The 21007-nt window shown below is 38.6% G+C and overlaps 5 protein-coding genes and 2 long non-coding RNA genes across 14 annotated transcripts; 3 read left to right on the top strand and 4 right to left on the bottom strand.

Moving 5' to 3' along the window:
* Positions 1940–3926, bottom strand: LOC104735609 (zinc finger protein CONSTANS-like). The gene is made up of 2 exons (XM_010455432.2): positions 2568–3926; positions 1940–2332 (listed from the first exon to the last, which is right to left on the bottom strand). Exons 1-2 carry the CDS (start codon positions 3339–3341, stop codon positions 1976–1978), a joined length of 1131 nt encoding a protein of 376 aa, XP_010453734.1. The 5' UTR covers positions 3342–3926; the 3' UTR covers positions 1940–1975.
* LOC104735608 lies at positions 2277–2744 on the top strand. The gene is made up of 3 exons (XR_759467.2): positions 2277–2368; positions 2482–2543; positions 2658–2744. It is a non-coding gene; the product is annotated as an uncharacterized LOC104735608 (long non-coding RNA).
* On the top strand, positions 4905–10956 carry LOC104735612. 8 transcript variants are annotated; one of them, XR_002034940.1, is made up of 6 exons: positions 4905–5646; positions 6153–6319; positions 6758–7061; positions 7285–7436; positions 7997–8147; positions 8375–8466. It is a non-coding gene; the product is annotated as an uncharacterized LOC104735612 (long non-coding RNA). The 8 variants fall into 8 exon arrangements; XR_002034942.1 differs by having other exon boundaries at positions 6159–6319; XR_002034941.1 differs by lacking the exon at positions 4905–5646 and adding an exon at positions 7511–7588 and having other exon boundaries at positions 5653–6319.
* Positions 8202–10014, bottom strand: LOC104735611 (zinc finger protein CONSTANS-LIKE 1-like). The gene is made up of 3 exons (XM_019235055.1): positions 9944–10014; positions 8856–9909; positions 8202–8743 (listed from the first exon to the last, which is right to left on the bottom strand). The coding sequence occupies exons 2-3, from the start codon at positions 9570–9572 to the stop codon at positions 8393–8395; spliced, it is 1068 nt and encodes a 355-aa protein (XP_019090600.1). The 5' UTR covers positions 9573–9909; positions 9944–10014; the 3' UTR covers positions 8202–8392.
* Positions 10813–13952, bottom strand: LOC104735610 (isoprenylcysteine alpha-carbonyl methylesterase ICME-like). Its single transcript, XM_010455433.2, has 11 exons — positions 13481–13952; positions 13051–13127; positions 12885–12954; positions 12662–12742; positions 12344–12418; positions 12049–12150; positions 11820–11957; positions 11676–11741; positions 11457–11600; positions 11290–11380; positions 10813–11195 (listed from the first exon to the last, which is right to left on the bottom strand). Exons 1-11 carry the CDS (start codon positions 13786–13788, stop codon positions 11034–11036), a joined length of 1314 nt encoding a protein of 437 aa, XP_010453735.1. The 5' UTR covers positions 13789–13952; the 3' UTR covers positions 10813–11033.
* Positions 15317–18298, bottom strand: LOC104735614 (probable endo-1,3(4)-beta-glucanase ARB_01444). The gene is made up of 2 exons (XM_010455435.2): positions 16411–18298; positions 15317–15898 (listed from the first exon to the last, which is right to left on the bottom strand). The coding sequence occupies exons 1-2, from the start codon at positions 18181–18183 to the stop codon at positions 15419–15421; spliced, it is 2253 nt and encodes a 750-aa protein (XP_010453737.1). The 5' UTR covers positions 18184–18298; the 3' UTR covers positions 15317–15418.
* On the top strand, positions 19000–20985 carry LOC104735615. The gene is made up of 6 exons (XM_010455436.2): positions 19000–19425; positions 19591–19713; positions 19808–19996; positions 20085–20166; positions 20369–20433; positions 20509–20985. Exons 1-6 carry the CDS (start codon positions 19141–19143, stop codon positions 20809–20811), a joined length of 1047 nt encoding a protein of 348 aa, XP_010453738.1. The 5' UTR covers positions 19000–19140; the 3' UTR covers positions 20812–20985.

Below are 21007 nucleotides of genomic sequence, written 5' to 3' on the forward strand. Positions count from 1 at the left end.
TTTAAGGTGTGTGTTCAGAGACTTCAGACATAGCTTTTGCTTGTTTTTCTATAACTTTAAATCATTAGTGGTTCAAAGATATTAAAGTGTCTTTGTTTGTTTTTTTATTTGCCAATCTGTGGAGTTCCATTGAGTTTATTGTAATGGTCGTTTTAGGAGCTCCTCTCTCACATGACACATTTTGTTTTCTTTTCTTTCGCTCTGGATTATGTGAAGGAAACTGATTTATTACTAGTATATGGTCACTGAAGCAAGGTCTTTTAACTTATGCAGACTTTTTCCTACTTCAGATTAAGGAGAATGTTCTGTTTTTTTTTTTTTTTTTTTTTTTTTTTTTTTTTTTTTTTTTTTTNAATCTATGGAGGCTCAGGGCAGGGACCATGTAAAGCTTGTGATTGTAAGTTTTGGGGCTTGTTTTCAAGTTTTCATGGATGTGAGTAACGATCTAAAAACTATCTTTAAATTTTTGGGAAAGCGCAGAAAAGTGCAGCATCCTTTTATCACTTTATGCACTTTTCACATCAGGTCTCGAATCCATCACTCTTGACATTAACAGTTAGTATGCCTATACACTTGGTTGTTATTTCTTCTTAAAGTTCTTGAAATAGAGAACACATATATGGCTTGATGGCTTCTATTTCTAGGAACCGGATACTACTAAATTTAGTAAGAAGTAGAATACACTGCTCAGTAGACTTTTTGCTTGTATATTTTTTGCTTACTATCATCAGATTTCTTCTAAAAGTTATGCATAATCATATTGGTAAGGCAAGGTAACACCACTCTCATATCTTTGTCTGATAACATATATGTGTAAAACCAAATCTTTTGATAGCAAATGATTATCGTATGGTACATGAAGACCTCAGCAGCTTAATCATGGAATTGTGAACTCTATATAAGTTTAGCTCTATGGCCCTTTCCAGATGGCAAAAAAAAAAAGAATCCTTAGTTACGGTGACACTTCTTGTTTACTTTGCGTTGTCACTTGTCATTCTTTTTTCAGCATATACCTTGGAATGTGAGCTTTTTTATTCTAAAAGATAAGAGCAAGAAAGAGATTTCATGAAGTAAGTATATATGTTTATGCGAATGGTCCATACCCATAGGCATTTACGTATTCTTAGTATTTGTTAGTGATATATACTAGAAAGCACGCAGGAATGCATATTCGGTGCTGAAATCACCTCTAATCCCAATCAAGAAAAATATTATGCTTCGATGGAATCATTCACAATAGCATGGTTCACTCAGGGATTCTGGTTTTCTGCTAATGTATTTCCCATTTTTCGGAGAGCCATACTGAAAAAGTGAACGCTTTTCGTGTTGATTAATGGCATTTCAGATGTTGTGTGAAAGTCTGTGTTATCAATTTGAACCTTCTTCTTGTTAGGGAAGCGTGAAAATGTCCTGGGATGGTACTTTCTTAGCTTGCACATGTTCAGGTTGTTGGGAAGTTATTGGCTTTGAACCCTGGCTTCCCTCTTAGCAAGGTGAAATCTGCGTTTACACTTCTTGATGATGCATATGTCACAGATGGGGATTTGTATTAAATAGACAATAACTAATGCAGAGAAAGAGGAATACTATAGTAATAAACTAATAATTAGCCAAAACTACAGACCCTTTTGCATAATAGTGGTTATAAGGAAAATATGCATCCCAGAGCCAGAGGAGTGTGATTTGAGCTTCTGTCTCTATCGTAGTTCTATATTTTTTAAGTCAAGCTAGCTGCTGTGTGACCTTAATGCGACTTTATTTTTTAAGTTGAAAGTTAGTTCTGTTTGTAAAGTAGCAATTGGTCTTCCAGTGTTGTGTGTTATTAGAGAGTATTCAGTCTCACTTCTATTTTTATTTTTGTGTAATTTCCATAAAGGGTATTTGGTGCTAATGTTTTCACCAAACCTAACAGAATCTCAACTAAAAGTAATTTACAGCGTGCAATCTAGTACTCTTTACTTTTGCCATAAGAGTATCAGAATGAAGGAACAACGCCATATCCTATGTCGTACATTAGCATTATGTTGAACTCGTGGTCCTCGTCTTCGATTTCTCTCCTCTTTGCGAACCGGCCATTGACCCGTGGTCTTCTCTCTGCATATGCCTTCCTCGAAGCATACCTTATCGTCTTCTCAAATTTCCTTGTCTTCCTCTTCTCTCTGTATCTCAGGACCCTGGCTTCTCTGTCCATTGGACTGAGTGGGGCTATCATCTGACTTGGAGGGTCAGGTAGTTGGTCTACTGTTGCTTTGGGCGTTCTTGAATGTGAAGCTGTTGTGACACGTGGTGTTGACTCCGGCACAACACCAGTTTCCATGGATGAAATGTATGCCTAATGACAGAAACAAAGACATTCTCAATCCCCCTGGTAAGAGGACTAAAGAGAGTCGATGCTTAAGGAAGCATATTTGTTTTTTAATATAGACTTCTGGTGAAATTTCTTTGTACTTTATAGATCAACTGTCGGCAGTTTATTCGTAGGTTTGTTTGTCTGATGAAAGAAAGCACCCTGCTGCTTATTGTGAAGATGCTAAATTCAAGGGGTAACAAATATACAAAAGCCTTACGTTATGGTTTAGGGAACCTTTGTTGCTGTAGTGACTTCCTGAGGAACCATTTGTGATATCGAACTGAAAATTCTGTCCCTTTTGGTGCAGGTGGCCCTTTGATTCTTCAAGTTGAAGTGGAACCACTCTATCTCCCCCGTAGCTTGTTTGTGGTACGCCGCAGTCTTGTTGCTGTTGATTGTATTGACTTGTGAATTGGTAGTCCATACTTGAGTTGTAATCCGCAAGGTCAAGATACGCATCACTAAACAAAAACCCATGGTTCTGGTTATTGTCATTATGATTGCCTTTATCTTTATCTGAGTTAGTGAACAACCACGACGGCACCTTCTTGGCATCCTCACCACCTTCTACACCTCTCTCTTGCTCCACAATTGGTAACTTATCTTGATCAGTCATTGTTGTCTCACTTTGGTGATGAGTGGACATGGAGCTGTAAGAGTTTCCGGAGATTGGCAGAATTGGAACTCGGTGATGGTGTCTAGCGAGTGGGTTTGCAGAATGAACCTCTGAATCACAGGCTGTGCAAAGAGATGCATCATCTGCCACACACAAAAAAGCAGCGGGAGCACGCTCACATGACTCGCAGACCCGAACACGTTTATGGCGGGAAGCAACGCGATTGGCAGAGTGAACTTGAGCATCACAGCTCGTGCACAAGTAGGCAGAGTCAGCATGGCAGTACACGGTGCAGGCGTTTGATCGGCATATGTCACAGGCTCGTGCCCTGTTGTTCTCTCCACTACCAATGTTGTTACTCTCTTGTTTCATCATAATAACTCAGGTGTAGTAAGTTTGATGGTGTGAAAGATTGTATCTGAAAGAAGGGGCTAATAAAGCTTATATCTGTTGTGAGAGAATAAGCAGAGGGAGATCGAATCCTGAGTGCCTACACATGGCACAGAGTTAGTGGCTCTTATATATTATTGGATCATCTTGCGGCTATTTGAGCTTTAGGAAAGGCTTATGTGTAAAGTGTAAAGTGTAAAGTTTAAAAGTGTAAAAGTGTAAAAGTGTTACATCTCCTCCTATGCACTTCGTTGAGACCCGTTCACAAGTTGCTTAGGTTTTGCCACTTGCAATGCAGAGATTCTCAAGAGGAAGTGGTCCAGATAATGCATTGGTGTTGCAGACACCTTGTTACTATTTTTCGTCTCACCTTTTACTATTTTCATATTCAATTTATTTAAAGTAAAGCTAGATTATCTCTTTGGCTTCATACAAATTTTGCGTAGTTGAATATTCATCTTGAACCTTGTGATTACTGTCCAGGTATATCTCCGAGTAAGGCTTCGAGTCTCAGAGCCATCCCCAAGTTACAGGTTTACTACCTATAGAAGGTTAAATATACTCGTGAATATGGTAAGTTATCGTTCAATTATCTATGATTGCATCTGCATCATTTAGAAAGATTTGCAATTGAAACTTCCAAATGATTTTCTGATGAAAAGTGTTTTAGTGTTTACTATCTATAGATGTTCGAGGACCCAACTCGAATCTGCCAAGTAGTCTTGAGTCTAAAGATTAGGCATTATAGTGTCCAACTAAGAAAAGGTTAATTATATCACATGCTGCCCCTATATGTTATGTAGAAATGTTCAGTTGATCACCATCATAGTAACAAAATATGACTCATGAGTGTTGTCAAGTCTCTGTTTTGAGTTTACTATTTGTTGCAGCTTTATTAGATCTCAACTTGTAGCTTTAGGATCGCAGGGGAAGTCGTGAAGTTTTGAGCTACTCGTGTAAAGTACCTTTGCTTGGTAGTTTCTTGTTTAGCAAATGCAAGCTATTTGGTGACCCATTCATGTGTTCAACATTTGAGTTGCCTTGTTGGTGATATACACATAATATTTACTATGTGGAAGCTACAGGATATGATACTCTCTAGGTTTGAGGACTAGCTCCACTTACGCTTTTGAGTCCAGTGGATGTATGATACCCATTTTGTGGTCCAAAAAGAATGAGATTTGGTGGACGCTCTAGAGGCCAAATTCATGTGGCGTCCTTCACTCTATATCTCCAGAGCTGAAAAGTGAGTTTTTTTGTATAAAATGCTGGTCCTAGGATACACTTTTCGCATCTCTTCCTCTTTCATATTTGCTTAGACCGCAATTCTCTTCCCCATATGGGTAAATGTTAAACTTTGAAAAGGTTTTCTTTTTTTTTTCCTTGGTAATTCGAATTTAACAATTCTTTATGTTATTTACTGGTATGAGTAATGTATTGGCATGTAGAAATGGTTTCATGATCATTGAATTCTAAAGAAAAAAGATTCTAGGTTCTTTACATTTGTAAGATCTTTAATCCTGCCAAATTGGATAAGTTGANCAACGCGATTGGCAGAGTGAACTTGAGCATCACAGCTCGTGCACAAGTAGGCAGAGTCAGCATGGCAGTACACGGTGCAGGCGTTTGATCGGCATATGTCACAGGCTCGTGCCCTGTTGTTCTCTCCACTACCAATGTTGTTACTCTCTTGTTTCATCATAATAACTCAGGTGTAGTAAGTTTGATGGTGTGAAAGATTGTATCTGAAAGAAGGGGCTAATAAAGCTTATATCTGTTGTGAGAGAATAAGCAGAGGGAGATCGAATCCTGAGTGCCTACACATGGCACAGAGTTAGTGGCTCTTATATATTATTGGATCATCTTGCGGCTATTTGAGCTTTAGGAAAGGCTTATGTGTAAAGTGTAAAGTGTAAAGTTTAAAAGTGTAAAAGTGTAAAAGTGTTACATCTCCTCCTATGCACTTCGTTGAGACCCGTTCACAAGTTGCTTAGGTTTTGCCACTTGCAATGCAGAGATTCTCAAGAGGAAGTGGTCCAGATAATGCATTGGTGTTGCAGACACCTTGTTACTATTTTTCGTCTCACCTTTTACTATTTTCATATTCAATTTATTTAAAGTAAAGCTAGATTATCTCTTTGGCTTCATACAAATTTTGCGTAGTTGAATATTCATCTTGAACCTTGTGATTACTGTCCAGGTATATCTCCGAGTAAGGCTTCGAGTCTCAGAGCCATCCCCAAGTTACAGGTTTACTACCTATAGAAGGTTAAATATACTCGTGAATATGGTAAGTTATCGTTCAATTATCTATGATTGCATCTGCATCATTTAGAAAGATTTGCAATTGAAACTTCCAAATGATTTTCTGATGAAAAGTGTTTTAGTGTTTACTATCTATAGATGTTCGAGGACCCAACTCGAATCTGCCAAGTAGTCTTGAGTCTAAAGATTAGGCATTATAGTGTCCAACTAAGAAAAGGTTAATTATATCACATGCTGCCCCTATATGTTATGTAGAAATGTTCAGTTGATCACCATCATAGTAACAAAATATGACTCATGAGTGTTGTCAAGTCTCTGTTTTGAGTTTACTATTTGTTGCAGCTTTATTAGATCTCAACTTGTAGCTTTAGGATCGCAGGGGAAGTCGTGAAGTTTTGAGCTACTCGTGTAAAGTACCTTTGCTTGGTAGTTTCTTGTTTAGCAAATGCAAGCTATTTGGTGACCCATTCATGTGTTCAACATTTGAGTTGCCTTGTTGGTGATATACACATAATATTTACTATGTGGAAGCTACAGGATATGATACTCTCTAGGTTTGAGGACTAGCTCCACTTACGCTTTTGAGTCCAGTGGATGTATGATACCCATTTTGTGGTCCAAAAAGAATGAGATTTGGTGGACGCTCTAGAGGCCAAATTCATGTGGCGTCCTTCACTCTATATCTCCAGAGCTGAAAAGTGAGTTTTTTTGTATAAAATGCTGGTCCTAGGATACACTTTTCGCATCTCTTCCTCTTTCATATTTGCTTAGACCGCAATTCTCTTCCCCATATGGGTAAATGTTAAACTTTGAAAAGGTTTTCTTTTTTTTTTCCTTGGTAATTCGAATTTAACAATTCTTTATGTTATTTACTGGTATGAGTAATGTATTGGCATGTAGAAATGGTTTCATGATCATTGAATTCTAAAGAAAAAAGATTCTAGGTTCTTTACATTTGTAAGATCTTTAATCCTGCCAAATTGGATAAGTTGAGGCATCTTTGGCTTTAGTGCTTTCATGATGAAAAATGCACTTGTAGTTCAAGAAAATAGTATTTTGCTTATTATTGCTCTTTGAGAATCTGCAAGATTAAAGTTCATCGTTGTTGCTGTTCTGAACTTCTGTCACATGTATAGGCCTTCAGATAGCATGAAACTTGCATCGATAACTTTTGGAGGAAAAGCATATTGCTTATTGTGGCTCAATTCTAGAGATCGAGGAAAGAAAAGTATATTGCTTTTTAGTTTTCATTATTTATCAGTTTTCCGTGGTTGCTAATAGTTTACTTCTTTCATATTTACGGAAAGCCTATTTCCTTGCAAAGAGTGAGAAGGGACCATATAAAGCTTGTAGCTGTACGTATTGTGCGGATTCTCCACTTCCATGGCTTTGAGAATCTGAGGAAAAGTGCAAAAAGTGCAGTGTGACCTTCAGCTAAAGGTAATCACCTTTGTGCACTTTCACGTGATATCTCGAATCCATCACCAAATACTAACATTTTATTGGCTCTTAAATTCGTTTGTGGTTCATGTGGTTGTCATTGCATCTTAAAATTTCTTGACAAGAAATTTATTAGAAACTCTACTACAACTAGTTCAAGTTTCCGTGTTGATGATATGCTAGTATAATATGCAACTGGCGATATCTTTGTTTTGCTTGCTAGGTTTATATGCATGTGGTGCAACATGATCAAACCAGATCACTGACTACCTTTTCTGGTGGTCTGAGAACTTGCTGCAGTGAACACTTCTGGCTTCAGTGAATGAATGAGAACCGTTTATGTGGTCTAACAACAACATATTCTACAACACACTGGTGGGTAAATGTAATATTACACTGACTCAGTTATGGCTAGTGGTAGATAAGCTGAGCTCTATGGCCCTTTCCAGGTGGCAAAAAGTGAAGGCTTTACAGTGTCACTCTTTTCCGTTTGATGCCTCGTTATTCTTTAATGCGAGCATATAAAAGTGAGCTATTATTCTAAAAGATAGCAAAAGAAATAGATTTCTCAAACTGAATATCTTTGTTCATTTGGATGGTCCATAGGCATTGATATATTCTGCTACTACTTGGTTGTGAGTGATAGAATCTTTTTATCAGAGTGAACTACGTGGGCAATGGATATGGCACCAATGTTAGTCAGGCAAAAGAATATGCTTCAACGTAATTATACCTAGTAGCTTAAAGCAATCAGGGTTATTGGTTGTTTGCCATCTGAGTCCAACTTTATGTGAGCACATTACCAAAAATGACTATTGACTGTGTAAATTTAACTATAGTTTGTTGAATTCTTAAGTTTTACATGTTTATTACACTAATCTCTGTAATCTACTTTGATTATATGATCATGTTGAGTGAAAACCTTATTTTCTCAGGGGTGTATGAAAAATGTATCGGGGCGGCATAAGTGGAATCATTTATCTTCGACGTGTTCAAGTGATGTGGAAAGTGTCACCAATAAAGGAATCAGTAGTTACTTTGGTACCTGTGGTATCGTGTTAACTGTTCTTGGTACAACTTGCTCAGGTGAACCATATCTCTTTATAGCATCAAATTTTGAATTTAGACTGAAGAGCAGAGTTACATGTGGATGGTGGTAATATTTCATAAATAGGACGATTTCTACCAAATGGGAAAATTTTGTTGTAGCAACAGCAGCAAAATATGAATATATCTAAATGATTCGTATTAGTTAGACAAAACTTTTGACGTATTTATGCATTACAGAGGTAATAACTAAGCATGGAATTTAGTTTTGTCATAGGAGGGCTTTATAATGAAGGAACAATTCCATATCCGGTGTCGAACGTTAGCGTAGTGGAGAAAGCTTGGTCTGCCTCTGCATCGACTTCTTTTCTCTTTGCAAACCGGCCCTTGATCCGTGGTCTTTTCTCTGCGTACGCTTTCCTTGAAGCATATCGTATTGTCTTCTCAAATTTCCTCATCTTCTTCTTCTCTCTGTATCTCATAACTCTAGCCTGTCTCTCTATTGGACTGAGCATCTGAGCTGGAGGTTCAGGTATTTGGTCTGTTACCGCTTTGGGCGATATTGGGTGTGATACTGTTGAGTCACTCGTTGTTGACTCTGGCACAACTCCGAGGTCTATAGATGAAACATGTACCTAATGAGAATACAAATACATTCTTAGACATTTAGTTCATCGATTAGTGTGTCTGATGAAGAGAAACAGCAGGCTGGTTATAGTAAAGAATCTGAATAATACAAAAGCTTACCATATGACTTATTAAACCATTGGAGGAGCTTGGTGGAGCATAGGTGATGCCCAACTCAAAGTTCAGTTCCTCGTGGTGCTTGTGACTCTTTGATTCGTCAACTTGAAGTGGAACGACTCCATCTCCTCTATAACTCCTCTCAGGTACGTTTCGGTGTTGTTGATACTGACTGGATTGATCCATACTTGAACTGTAATCGACAAGATCCAGATACTCGTCACCAATCGAGAAGCCATTGTTCTGACTATTGTTGTTGTTACCACTGTTTTTCCCTAAATTAGGCAACAACCACGAAGCCGCCTCCGCTTCATCTCTATCCTCTTCTTCTTGACCTACCACCACCATGCTGTTCTCTGGATCTGTCACTGTTGTCTCACATGAATGGTTAGTCTCCATGGAACCGTAAGAGTTTCCAGATATCGGCAGAATTGGAACTCGCTGATGGCGTCTAGCAAGTGGGTTTGCAGAATGAATCTCTGAGTCACAGGCTGTGCATAGGGATGCAGCATCTGCCTTGCAGAAAAAGGCAGCTGGAGCTCGCTCACATGATTGACAGACTCGAACACGTCCATGGCGAGAAGCAAGACGATTGACAGCATGAACTTGAGCATCACAGCTAGTGCACAAGTAGGCAGAGTCAGCGTGGCAGTACACGGTACATGCGGCTGATCGGCATGAATCACAGACTTGTGCCCAGTTACTCTCTTCTTTCAACATATTAACTCAGATGCAATGGTGTTGAGAGATTTAGTATCTAAAAGCAGGGGACTACTAAGGCTAATATTAGTTGTGGAATGGTAAAGCCAAGGAAGGGATAGAGTCCTGAGGGATGAACACGTGGCGAGAAGTTAGTGGCCTTGAGAAGTTGTGTGGCTGACTGAGTTTCTGACAAGCTTATGTATGGGGTCCAGTCTACAGATGCTTACAGCTTTTGGAATCATCAACCCATCAGGAAAATGTGAACAAATAACTCATTGTCTTACTTATATGTCTTTGCAATGGAGAAGAAAGCTACACCAATAGCTACTACTTACTACTCTCTCTCTCTCTTTCTCTCTCTCTCTCTCTCTCTCTCTCTCTCTCTATGTGTGTAAACAGTTTTACCTAAGGTTATGGGACCCATCCATATGTTGCCATCAAGGTTGCAACTTCTAACTATTTTCGTCTTATCTACTACTATTTTTGGTAAAGTTGGAAAGATAAGTAGCTCTTTGGCTTGACCAATTAGCCTTGTTTAGTTGAATGTTTATCTTGATTCTTCACTTCTGTCATGTTTTAACCGTTGTTTCTTTCCAAAGCAAGGCATATATTTGCATTGTTAAGAGAGTGATAGCTCGTTAACCATATATTGGTTTTGATATGTTGGAAATAATACGGCCTGTCCTAAATTTGTTTGCTTCTATATCAGGTCGGTCAAGCTGACGTGAGAAACGGTGGAGATCTTAAGAGCCAATTGGAATCTGCCAAGTAACTTCCAGTCTTAGAGATTAGGAAGAACATGAGCCACAAGTTGAAGCAAATGGTGGGTCAGTCAAAAGATGAATAAGGTTGGTTATATCAACATCACCGATGGTCTATCTATACAAACCCAATTTGCATATGATCACCATCATATTCATAGTAACAAAACATGCACGAGTCCATCAGCGTTGGTCACATCTCTATCACCTTTTGAGAAATATGATAAAACTCGATATTATCTAGATTTTAGCTGTATTAGATTTCAAACTTGTGGAATTAATCACATTGATGTGTTTAAATCTACACGGGTCAAATAAATTTTGGTGGATGACGATGCAAATAACAATTTCAGAAGTTAACGGCATTGAATCACAAACACGAAACAAAACACACAATTGTTTTCATTAGTTAGTTAATTAATTATCTTTAGGGTCTTAAGACCAAACAAAACATAAGACTAGGACTAGGAGTTTGCAATCTGACTGACACTTTTGAGTAACATAGATAAGCTATTTCGCTCTTGTTGATTAAAATTCTGAGTTACAAGGGAATAGGTTTTATCTTCAAGCACATCAGAGGTAAAGAATTTCAGATAATTACAGAAACAAATCAAACTACAGAAAGTAAAAAAAAAAAAAAATGAAAATACAGGGCAACTACTAAAGATACAAACAGATAATTAACAAACCAAGCAAGCTTCTTTTCGTTTTTTGGCCGTCAGAAAGGGCTAACCTCACGACCCAGTTTCAACAACAACTCTGGGACGAGACGCTTTCTGGGAGGAGCCAATGAGTCTTTGGTCAGCGCATCATTGTCCTCAGCGTGTATCACAGAGACTATGTCATCAAACAGTTCGTCTTTACCGCCTCTTAAGGGATCCTAAAAACAAACACTCTCATTAGTCTCTATTATACCCACACTGAGCTAAGTGTATGTGTGTGTGACACAATGTACGGTTGTTTCTGTGGCTTACCTGAAGAAATAAGTCGGTATGCGTCTTTCCGCTGTATAAAACAAGCTCGGCTTTGGCTCCTACAGCTTGGAGAGCGTCTGTAAAAGTTTTGCTGTAAAAAGGAGGAAGTTTTAGTTAAATCACAGGATTAATTAGCATGTATAATCCAAGAGGACGATTATATATACCTTGCATCGCATGGTATGGAATTATCTGAGGATCCATGGAAAAGTATTATAGGAGGCATTAGGGACGCGGCTTTTCCAACAACTGGGTCTTTCAATCTTACTTCCGGAGAGAATTTTTCAAAGGACTCTTCTCCTTCCATTATGCTACAAGTTGGGAGTTGAACATTAAAGAGATAAATTAACTGACTACGTTTGGAATTTGATTAACCGAGCATTTACCTTAGGAAAATCGACCGATACAGGCCACGATTATGGAAGTGATCAACCAAATTGTATAGATTGTACCTGTTCAAGTTCAAAATGATAAGCAGATCCATTGCTGTATACCAAATGGGGAATCCAAAAGCAAAGGTTAGAAGTTACCCTCCAGATAATCCGAAATAAGCTTTCATCTGGGAAACGCTCCAGGAGATGCTCTCTCCTTTTGATTCCTTTGTAGCTTGTTCCAATAGAGCACAAGCGGCTATATGAGCACCAGCTGATTGCCCCATCAGGTAGATCCTACAGAGACAAGCACATACATGCAGTTCAATAGACGAGAGATATTTTGAAAATTAAATGGTAAATAAAACCAAAGCCAATGAGTTGAAACCTGTTGGGGTCACCTCCAAATGCAGAGATGTTATTGCAGACAAATGAGATCCCTTGAGAAGTATCAGTCACCATATCACTAATTGTTCCCTGAGGAAAGTTCCTAGACCAAAAGGAAGGATTGCTTAGTAAATGCATGAAACGAATCTAGAGTTTCAATCATCTTCAAATCCTAAAGTGCTCCAAACAGAGCTTAAATAGTTTCGATTCTGTGTGGACTATACCACATAAGTAGAATCCAGAGTAAGAAATATATTTTAAAAGAACACTAGCTTTCTATTGTGTACTATCTTTACCTGTAGTCAAGGCATGCGACAATGATATCCCTTTCTGCTAGTTGCATTCCCAAGAGCGAGCCCCAAGCTTTGTACCTAAATATCAGCACAAGTGTAGCAAACATGAACTTATTAACACGCGACTTCATCTAGTAGTGCAAGACTACAGAGCAAATCAGGATCTTCACTTTTTCTTTTGTACACTCAAACATCAACAAAAAAACAGCGAGAGAAAAACTTCTATAACTGTGCACTGGAACTAGGACATGAGAAATCGTAAAACAAACAAACTTCAATCTTATGCAGAGGAGAATGTTGTAACTACGATGTGCAACTCACCCAATAATCCAAGCTCCACCGGTCACGAAAACCACAACCGGCTTCATCCCATCATTGTTGCTCGGTAAGTACAGATCCAGCCTACCAAATCGCCGTTTATAACATGCAACACATCAAATGTCTCATCAGACGTAAGGTGATGTGATAAGAGCAGGCATTCAACACACCGCTTTCTGCTAAGGTGAAAAGAGAAGACAAGATTCAATTCAGTTCACACACAAACCTGTTCCTTGGTTGATGTCCATACACTATACTCCTCCGGACTTGCGATGAGAAAAAATAAATATATGCAACTGCACAAGATATACAAACTTATATCATGAGAAAATCAAAACTACTTTTCCAATTTTAAAAACAGACCTTTAGATAAATTTTCTCAAAGATCAAACCTTGAAGAAACCCAGGCATAAGCAACATAGCATAACATGCAAGAGCAAATAATCTTGTCATCCATCGATAGCCTACCCTGAACAATACTTTCAACAATCAGATAAACTCCTTCTGAAATGGAAAACAAACAAGCAACAGAAATTTTGAAAAGCAAAATAACATTTTTCAAGGCTTGCAAGATACAGGGGGGGAACTAAATGCGAGTCTCTGCAACCAAGAGTGAATCAAACAACAGCAAAATATAGAGTAACGTTAGTACGTTACTAATTAGAGCATACTTCTCAAATCTCACGCAATAATGATTATAAATAGTATCGTGCACACATATGCTCAAAGCCAGCTAATACATACACGTATAAAACTAAATCACGAGTTCCATAGGCGTAATCATCAATTAAACCGGGGGAAAAAAATCCGAGATTCAAGTACCCGAGGTAACGAAGAAGCTTGAAGCTAAGTCTAGTAACCAGATACGTCTCAGCTGCCGCGTGACCTATTTCGCGGCTGAACGATTGCTGCCGGGAAATCCGACGATTTCCTCCGTCAACCAGCGACTTCCCGGAAACTCGACGACGTATCTGTTCACCGTTGGAGGCGTTAAGAAGAGTCGTTGTTGTTGTTGTATTGGAGTCGTCTTCATCGGGTATAATAACTTCCTCGATCTCCGATACAGTCGAGGTCATCATCATCGGCCGGGATCGATGCTCCGGCTGCTGAGTCTGAAGAGGCGAATGCATCTTCTTCTTCTTCTACGACGTGAAAGAGTGGATCTCAATTCCAAAGATTCTTCTTTCTCTCTAATTTAATTTTAAACTTTTTGGTTTTCTCCGCTTTTTTCCGCTTTTTCGTTTCCCTTCTCCGAGAGGAAGACTCGATTATAAACCAAAAAAAGTGTTGAACAATACGACGACGTTTTCAACCCCCGTCCGTATAATTATCATGTAATGAACTAGAAGTGTGTGATTAAAGAGAATCAAATGTCGCATACCACAATTAGCGAATCTTTTATGTTTAATTAATAAATTTTATATCGTAAAAGTTATTAAATTTATTATTTTAATTGTTAAAAGAGTTGTTAGTCAATTTTTTTTTGATTGGATGGAGTAGAGTGACGACTTGGAAGCTAATACTGGCAAATCATGGAGGAGAGTGACGACTTGGATGGAGTAGAGTGGCTTTAGATGTCTTACCACGTTCGGAAAAGGTTAAACTAGTGGGTCCTAAGTGTGACGAATATTTCAGAATCTTCTTTTAGAGAAAGTTCAAGATCATGTACTGGCGCAATGGCACACCCACCCACCAAACTACTAGAACCATACCATGCTATTTTTTTTTATTTTTTTTTTATTTTTTGCATCGACATGGTATATATTGGTATTGAAACTATACGAACATCAGAAACGTATTGAAAATAAATTTCTTTTGCAAAGCCAAAACAAAACAAATCTATTTTTGGATAAACAAAAGATAAAATGGAGTGGACCTTCCTTATCCAAATTACTTGTAGTCTTGTAGCCACGTCTCGTCCATCATTTTTGGAAGAAACAACGGTTATGGTTTTATCTTTTACAAAAACCAACACACCCAAATATTTTCTTAAAACGACAGAAGATCAGCTAATTACTCGATAATCATGCATGAAGCACTAACATATCCACAAGAAATCCCAATTAAAAATAGAAAAAAAAAGACTTTGTTGTCATTGACTAAATGACTATATATATATAGATAGTTTAGTCACAATCCATCATATTCAGATTTCGTTTGTGGCCATATTCTTTGATTTCTTTATTGCTCTCTCTCAAAAGCATTGACAAAAAAAAACCATGGCGTCTAGATTTGTGTTTCCTTGTACCACACTTTACGTTCTTTTGATAACACTTGTCTTATCAATATATCTGTTCCTCGCATCTGCTCAACGATCAGAAGAAGAAGCAATCATATGTCCTTATAACGACAAAGGGTGTCTAAAATACTTGAAGGAGTTTGCAATGGAGCATATCAACAACCGTTATGAAGATGCCATAGCTTCTCTCGAGAAGGAGTTTCAAGATATGTACATAAGTCGCCACGGGATCCACTTGACACAAAAACCATACATGCACATGACAGATTTTTCCCTTCATAATACTTTAGACACATAGAGAGATTCTCAATGTTGTGTTTAGCTGTAAAAATGATTTTTTCCTTTCTTATGTGTAATTTTAAAAATTCTTGTATTGTCTATAAACATCTACTGAACCCAAAACTATGTAGTTCTCAATATGAAAGATTAATGATCGATGTGAAAAGTTTATTTTATAAATCAAACTTATTTTAACCGAAGGCTTAAGTTTATCACACCAAAAACTAAACAACCTATAAAGCTTAATTACAATAATGACCAAACGAGCAATACTTCCCGCCACCACCATGACCACCGTATCCACCTTCAACGTCTTCTTCATAGTAGTCATCATGATCACTCTTTCTACTGTGAATCCACCACAACAGATTACTCAAAGAGTTCCCATCATCAAACCCGTTTAATCCTTTAACCTTCTCCATTGCTCCATCTTTGTCGTAAATACTTTCCAAAGCATAGACAAATCCTTTCCACCCTTCTCCGACGCCTTCTCTCCCCAACGCGGGCATTGTCCAGTTCACGAGCTGCTTCACGAATGTAACATCGGAGAACAGAACTTCTGACACAGGAAGCAACGGTAATAACTGTATACCGAGGCGACACTCTTTCCATTCTTTGGGTGCGAACCATAAGCCACTGTCTCTTTTTGTTGACCATAAAACTCCAACCACACGATTCTCCGCTGTGAAATCTTGAGGGTATATAGTGTCGTCTTCTTTCACCTGCCACCACCAAGAAAAGTAAGTCAAATTAGACTAAGGTAACATGAATCGGTTTAGAATTATGGTTTGGTTTGGGTTTTCCAATTCTTAGTTTTGGATCAGCCGGTCAGATATCAAATATTGGGATGGGATTGGTTAAGATTACAAAAAAAAAAATTGAAAAACTGTATTTGTACCTCAATTAACCAATAACTAGTTAACTACAAGTCTACAACACTGTCACTAACCAATCCGACCCTTAATTTCTTTAAAATTACAACTTATAAAATAAAGTTTGTATCAAAATCGAAACTGAACCGAAGAGTATTCAGTTTCCATGTGGTTTTCTATTTATATGCCAAAAACATTTTAAACGCAAACCAAAAACCGAACCAAACATAAGACATTACGACCAAATTCCGGTTTTTAGGTCGATCATTCTCAATTCGGTACGATTCAATGCCATTTTATCCGGTTCAATATTTGGTTTATTCAGATTAAATGGAGTAATTAATAATAAAAAATCGCCTTACCTGCCACCACATCTTCGCGGCGTGAATCTCTAACGTCAGAACCGTGGAAGCCGCCGCCACCAGATGTGTATCACCGTAAGCTAGCCCTAACAAAGCAGCAGAGTAATACGCGTTCACAGCCTCACTCGTGCTCTCTTGATTCCTCCCATCAGCGAACTCCGTTAAACCACCAGCCCAAGAATGAAGCTTGAAAAGATCAAAGCATCTCAAACGCGGGTAATTCGAATTCGAATTCGATTTAGATTTAGAATCAGTCCCCTTCTTTCCCAACGTCATGTAATCAGCAATCAAACTATACGCTTGAGGTTTGTATCTCTTCCCCCACAAAGGATCAATCTTTACAAGCACAGCGATCGCATAAACAAAGTAACCTAAATGATAATGATGATCATTATAAATCCCAAACCCAAAATCAGCTCCTGAGTCTCTCGATCCTTGCTTAGTTATCACACCTCCCCATTTAGAATCATACAAGAACCCATTTGGTTCAAAGCTCCCGTTAAGCCACGGTTCGATCATGTTCTTCAGGTAAGTTCTGATCGCTGGAATCACATCGAGATAACAAACTTCTTCAGCTATTAAAGCTAACCTCGCTGCTCTCGCGATCAACTTCGCGTAAAAATACGACGAATTCGTCACCGGAGCTGATGAATCCAAAGCGTTAACGTCTTTGATTAGAGCTGAGATGATCTCTTGGTGAGAATCTTGTTGAACTCCTTTGATAGAGTGCCACGTAACGGAAACAGGGTCTGGTTTCAAAACCCATGAGTCTCCAACGACACCTACCAAGTCTCCGTCGATGCTGCTGTATTTGAAATTCTCTATAACTGTGATTGAACAATCGTTGTTTGATAAAAGCTTGAGATGGAGAGGGTGAGCGAGCATTAGGAGATCTCCATAGCCTCGTTTATCCCATTTGTACTCCAAAGCAAAGGGCTTTGTGAAATCAGCGTCGCCGGAAACTGGGTAACAGCAACTGAACCGGTCTAGGATTGATTCGAAATCTGGATTTGGGTTTGGTAACACGGCGATACGGATGATACCGGAAAACCCACCACCGCAATTGATTGAAGAGACGCCGTCTTTGGTCAGATTGATTGGTGAAGAGGCGTAGATTAGCCATGTTTGGTTGTTGTTGAGCTTCGCGGTGTACTTTGTTGATGAGGTGTTACCGGAAAGAGATAAAACCGCGTGGATCGTTGAGATTGTGATGGAGGAGTTAACAGAGCATGTGATGAAAGGGCTTCCTCTAACGAGAAAGAATCTGAGGTTAGAAGAAGGGAAATCGAGAGTGACGCCGAGATCGCTGAAGGAAGAGATGAGATGAGTTTTTCGAGAATGCGGGTCGGGTCCATCTGATCCGGTGATGGTGATGTCGGCGTTGAAAGCTTCGTAGAAGAAAGCAGAGTTGTGGGAGAGAGATGGGTATGAGATGGAGAGAGATGAGAGCGATGGTTTGATGATGTAAGGGTGAAAGTACTCAGCTTGGTCGCCGTTTTTGAGAGTGAAGTTTTGGAAGAAGGAGTTTGTAGGGAGAGGAGATGAGAGGAGATCGTTGCTGAAGAAACTAGACGGGTCGGGTAAAACAGAGGAAGTGGATCTCGGGAAGAGAAACGGAGTGTTTCTTTGCCTTGAGCAAGACATTTCTTGAGGCGGTGGAGATGATGGCTCTGATGGTGGTGGTGATGGAGGTCTTATTAAAGGTCTGTTCTTGTGCTTTTTAAAGGGTTTGGTGATCAAGACTTTGACTTTTCGCCTCACCTTTTTCAACATTTTTGCTTAGTCAAGAGGAGAAAGAGATAACGACGGATTTGGATATTGAGTTACCAAAAAGTAAAGGGGTTGTTTTTAATTAAATGTTTAGACGATTGTGGGGTTTGTATGGTTAGAAAGAAAAGTAGTAGGGTAGTTTTGTGAATTTATAATAGAAGTTGGTTTGCAAGCTAAGGTTTTGGGAACGTGCAGGAGACTTGCTATAGATGCAAAACTTACACAAGATATTGAAATATGCCCAAATTTAAACGCAAGTAAAATAATTACGAATATGGTTTTGATTACAATAATTTTCTAGGATAGTTATTTGCAACAGTAGTGTTTAGTTACCAACTTAAGTGGTATGCGTGTCGATTTTTACATGTCAATGACACATGTTTGATTTGGATTGGTTCATTTGGAAAATTTCCAAATTTGGTGGATAGCTTTGGAAGATTCTTGAGGTTTGTGATTTGATGTTTTGCTTACCAAAGGAGTAAGAGGGTTGATTGCAAGCAATGTGTAAATTTGTAAGCACGCGGCAATGCATATTACATTTCTTTGGCTCATAAATGTTGCTTTCAATGCATTTATATATATATATATATCCCTAAAATAATACTATCTTCAAGATTTACATATCACATTTCTTATAGTATTACTTAATGTTAACAGAAGTTATTAAAGATAAAAAAATTCTATAAGATAAAAGAAAATTAGTTGTAAATTCTGATTTGATAGAGATTGGGTTTGATGTTTGATAGACAATGCCTTTTTGAGGCCCATATATAGGATGGATAGTAGAAAGTAAAAGCCATTTTGCGCGTCAACCAAACCAACAATTGAATTTCACCTAATGTAACCGAACCGTCCCGGTTTAAGCACCAACCATCTCGGTTTAGCTCTGTGATCGTCCTCCTGCTAGTTTACCAAAGAGACGGAGAAGAAGAAGAAGAAGAAGAAGAAGAAGAGACAGATATGGCCGGACTACTAGCTTGGGCCGCCGATGTCGTCGGGAAAAATGGAAAAGAAGGAGACGATGAGAAAGATCGGATCCCACTTGTTTTCACGGAGGAGCAGCAGAGATACGTCGACGAGCTTGGCCGAAAAGCGACAACCCTCAGCCGTTCGATCCATGATCTACGGCTTAGATTGCCTCCACCGGATATCTCCCAGCGTCTGCCTCACCTTCTTGCTCACTCCCTCGCTTCCAATGCCGCTCTCACTCTTCAGCTTGATTCGCATTCCGCTACTCGTGAACAGGTTTGAGTTACCGAAAGAGTGAAAGCTGATTTTGGAATCATGTGTTTGCAATTGCATTAGAGGATTAGTCTTGAAATGGATATGGCTTGTTTGGTTTTGAAGTGATTCATCTTACAGAGGGAAATGGTATGATCCTCATGGTTCTTGTTTTGGTAATGCAATTAGGCACAAATGAGAGAGCAGACGCTGCTGGAAGAAAACAGTGCATATGAGAATGCAATATCAACCTGTGAGACCAAAATAGAAGAGAAAAGGAATGAAGCAGATTCTCTTCGTAGAAAGTTGAAGGTGAGTTACCCCAGATGATTGACGTTTTCTTGTTCAAACATTGAGTGTGGTTCTTTTCTTGTCTATGCTCTGCCTGATATCATATGGTTTGTAGGAGCTAGAAGATGTAGAGGAAAACTTGAAAACTGAGCAGGAAGATGCACAAGCTTCTCTAGAAGCAAGTCAGTCCAAAAGCTCTGGTGAATCTGTTGTTCAGCGTGATGGGAATGGAAGAGATGAAGCAGATACTGAGGCTATGAAATCTTTTATGCTAGAGAAGTTGGAGAGCAAAAAGAATGATTTGGTTGGTTTTCATTTTACCTTTATGGGTACAGAGTTCTCTAATCCTGGCTTTATATCTAATGGCAGTGTAAGTTATATTTTCCTTTTAGTGTTCAATGGAAGAAAAAGTTCAGGATTTAGAGAGGAGTTGGGCTGTTATACAGGATAGAGCACTGAAGCAGCCTTCTCCAGGTACTTTTTGTCATCAAATCTTATTAGTTGTTAAAACCATTCAGAACCATCACGTCTTCAACATTTATGACACCAAAAGTCTTTCTTAATAGCTTATTTTCAGTTAGAATCCAATAGAGATTTGTTTTTGGTTCCATTAGATAGGTTGATAGCGTGAACTATTCATTCACATTATCTGAGTAGAACTTTTTTGCTTTCACAGCTCAGAGAGAGAAGACACTGGATAAACAACTTCATAGTCTAATCGAGCAGTTAGCTGCAAAGCAGGTCCATCTTAAGCCAAATTAGTCTCCACCTTTGCTTTTCACGGTTTCTTAACAGAAATTTTTGATATGCTATCAGGCACAAGCAGAGGGGATTGTTGGTGAGATTCATTCGAATGAGATGGAGTTGGAGAGACTAAACAGTTTGTGGAGAAGGTATGAGAGCTTTAACGTTGAAGGGAACGCTGCAAGGAACAGATTTAAGAGAACAAATTCAGATAGAGGATTTGGTTCAGACCAGGAAGTTGATGGTCATTCCTACCTTCCATATACATTTGCTACAAGAAATGAGACCCAAACGAGGCTTATGTATCTCAGGTCAGCTTTTGTCGTCTACATTTTGGCTTTGCACGTCCTGGTTTTCATCAAAATTTCCTTTTGAGAAGATTGTGTACAAGAGTGCTCTGTTGTGCTTTTTAGTTTGCGCAAAGGGGTCAATATACTGCATATAAAATTTATAGGAATACGATAATTGTTCTCAAATGATTTTCTGATCCTTCCATTATAATATACGGCATTTGAATACTGAGACTTCTACATAAATTTTCTTTACATTTTTCTTGATTTTAGATATTTGG

The sequence above is a fragment of the Camelina sativa genome, chromosome 13, assembly GCF_000633955.1.
Source record: "Camelina sativa cultivar DH55 chromosome 13, Cs, whole genome shotgun sequence".
NCBI classification, from domain to species: Eukaryota; Viridiplantae; Streptophyta; class Magnoliopsida; order Brassicales; family Brassicaceae; genus Camelina; species Camelina sativa.

What these genes read in the sequence shown, in the direction of transcription:
- LOC104735609 (XM_010455432.2), bottom strand. Translation starts at nt 3,341, where the DNA reads ATGATGAAACAAGAGAGTAACAACATTGGTAGTGGAGAGAACAACAGG. An exon ending in AAGGTTCCCTAAACCATAAC is followed by an intron (nt 2,333 to 2,567) that starts GTAAGGCTTTTG and finishes TTCTGTCATTAG; the next exon opens with GCATACATTTCATCCATGGA.
- LOC104735611 (XM_019235055.1), bottom strand. Translation starts at nt 9,572, where the DNA reads ATGTTGAAAGAAGAGAGTAACTGGGCACAAGTCTGTGATTCATGCCGA. An exon ending in ATGGTTTAATAAGTCATATG is followed by an intron (nt 8,744 to 8,855) that starts GTAAGCTTTTGT and finishes TATTCTCATTAG; the next exon opens with GTACATGTTTCATCTATAGA.
- LOC104735610 (XM_010455433.2), bottom strand. Translation starts at nt 13,788, where the DNA reads ATGCATTCGCCTCTTCAGACTCAGCAGCCGGAGCATCGATCCCGGCCG. An exon ending in AAGCTTCTTCGTTACCTCGG is followed by an intron (nt 13,128 to 13,480) that starts GTACTTGAATCT and finishes AGTATTGTTCAG; the next exon opens with GGTAGGCTATCGATGGATGA. An exon ending in GGACATCAACCAAGGAACAG is followed by an intron (nt 12,743 to 12,884) that starts GTTTGTGTGTGA and finishes GCGATTTGGTAG; the next exon opens with GCTGGATCTGTACTTACCGA.
- LOC104735614 (XM_010455435.2), bottom strand. Translation starts at nt 18,183, where the DNA reads ATGTTGAAAAAGGTGAGGCGAAAAGTCAAAGTCTTGATCACCAAACCC. An exon ending in CCGCGAAGATGTGGTGGCAG is followed by an intron (nt 15,899 to 16,410) that starts GTAAGGCGATTT and finishes TGGTGGTGGCAG; the next exon opens with GTGAAAGAAGACGACACTAT.
- LOC104735615 (XM_010455436.2), top strand. Translation starts at nt 19,141, where the DNA reads ATGGCCGGACTACTAGCTTGGGCCGCCGATGTCGTCGGGAAAAATGGA. An exon ending in ATTCCGCTACTCGTGAACAG is followed by an intron (nt 19,426 to 19,590) that starts GTTTGAGTTACC and finishes TAATGCAATTAG; the next exon opens with GCACAAATGAGAGAGCAGAC. An exon ending in CTCTTCGTAGAAAGTTGAAG is followed by an intron (nt 19,714 to 19,807) that starts GTGAGTTACCCC and finishes TATGGTTTGTAG; the next exon opens with GAGCTAGAAGATGTAGAGGA.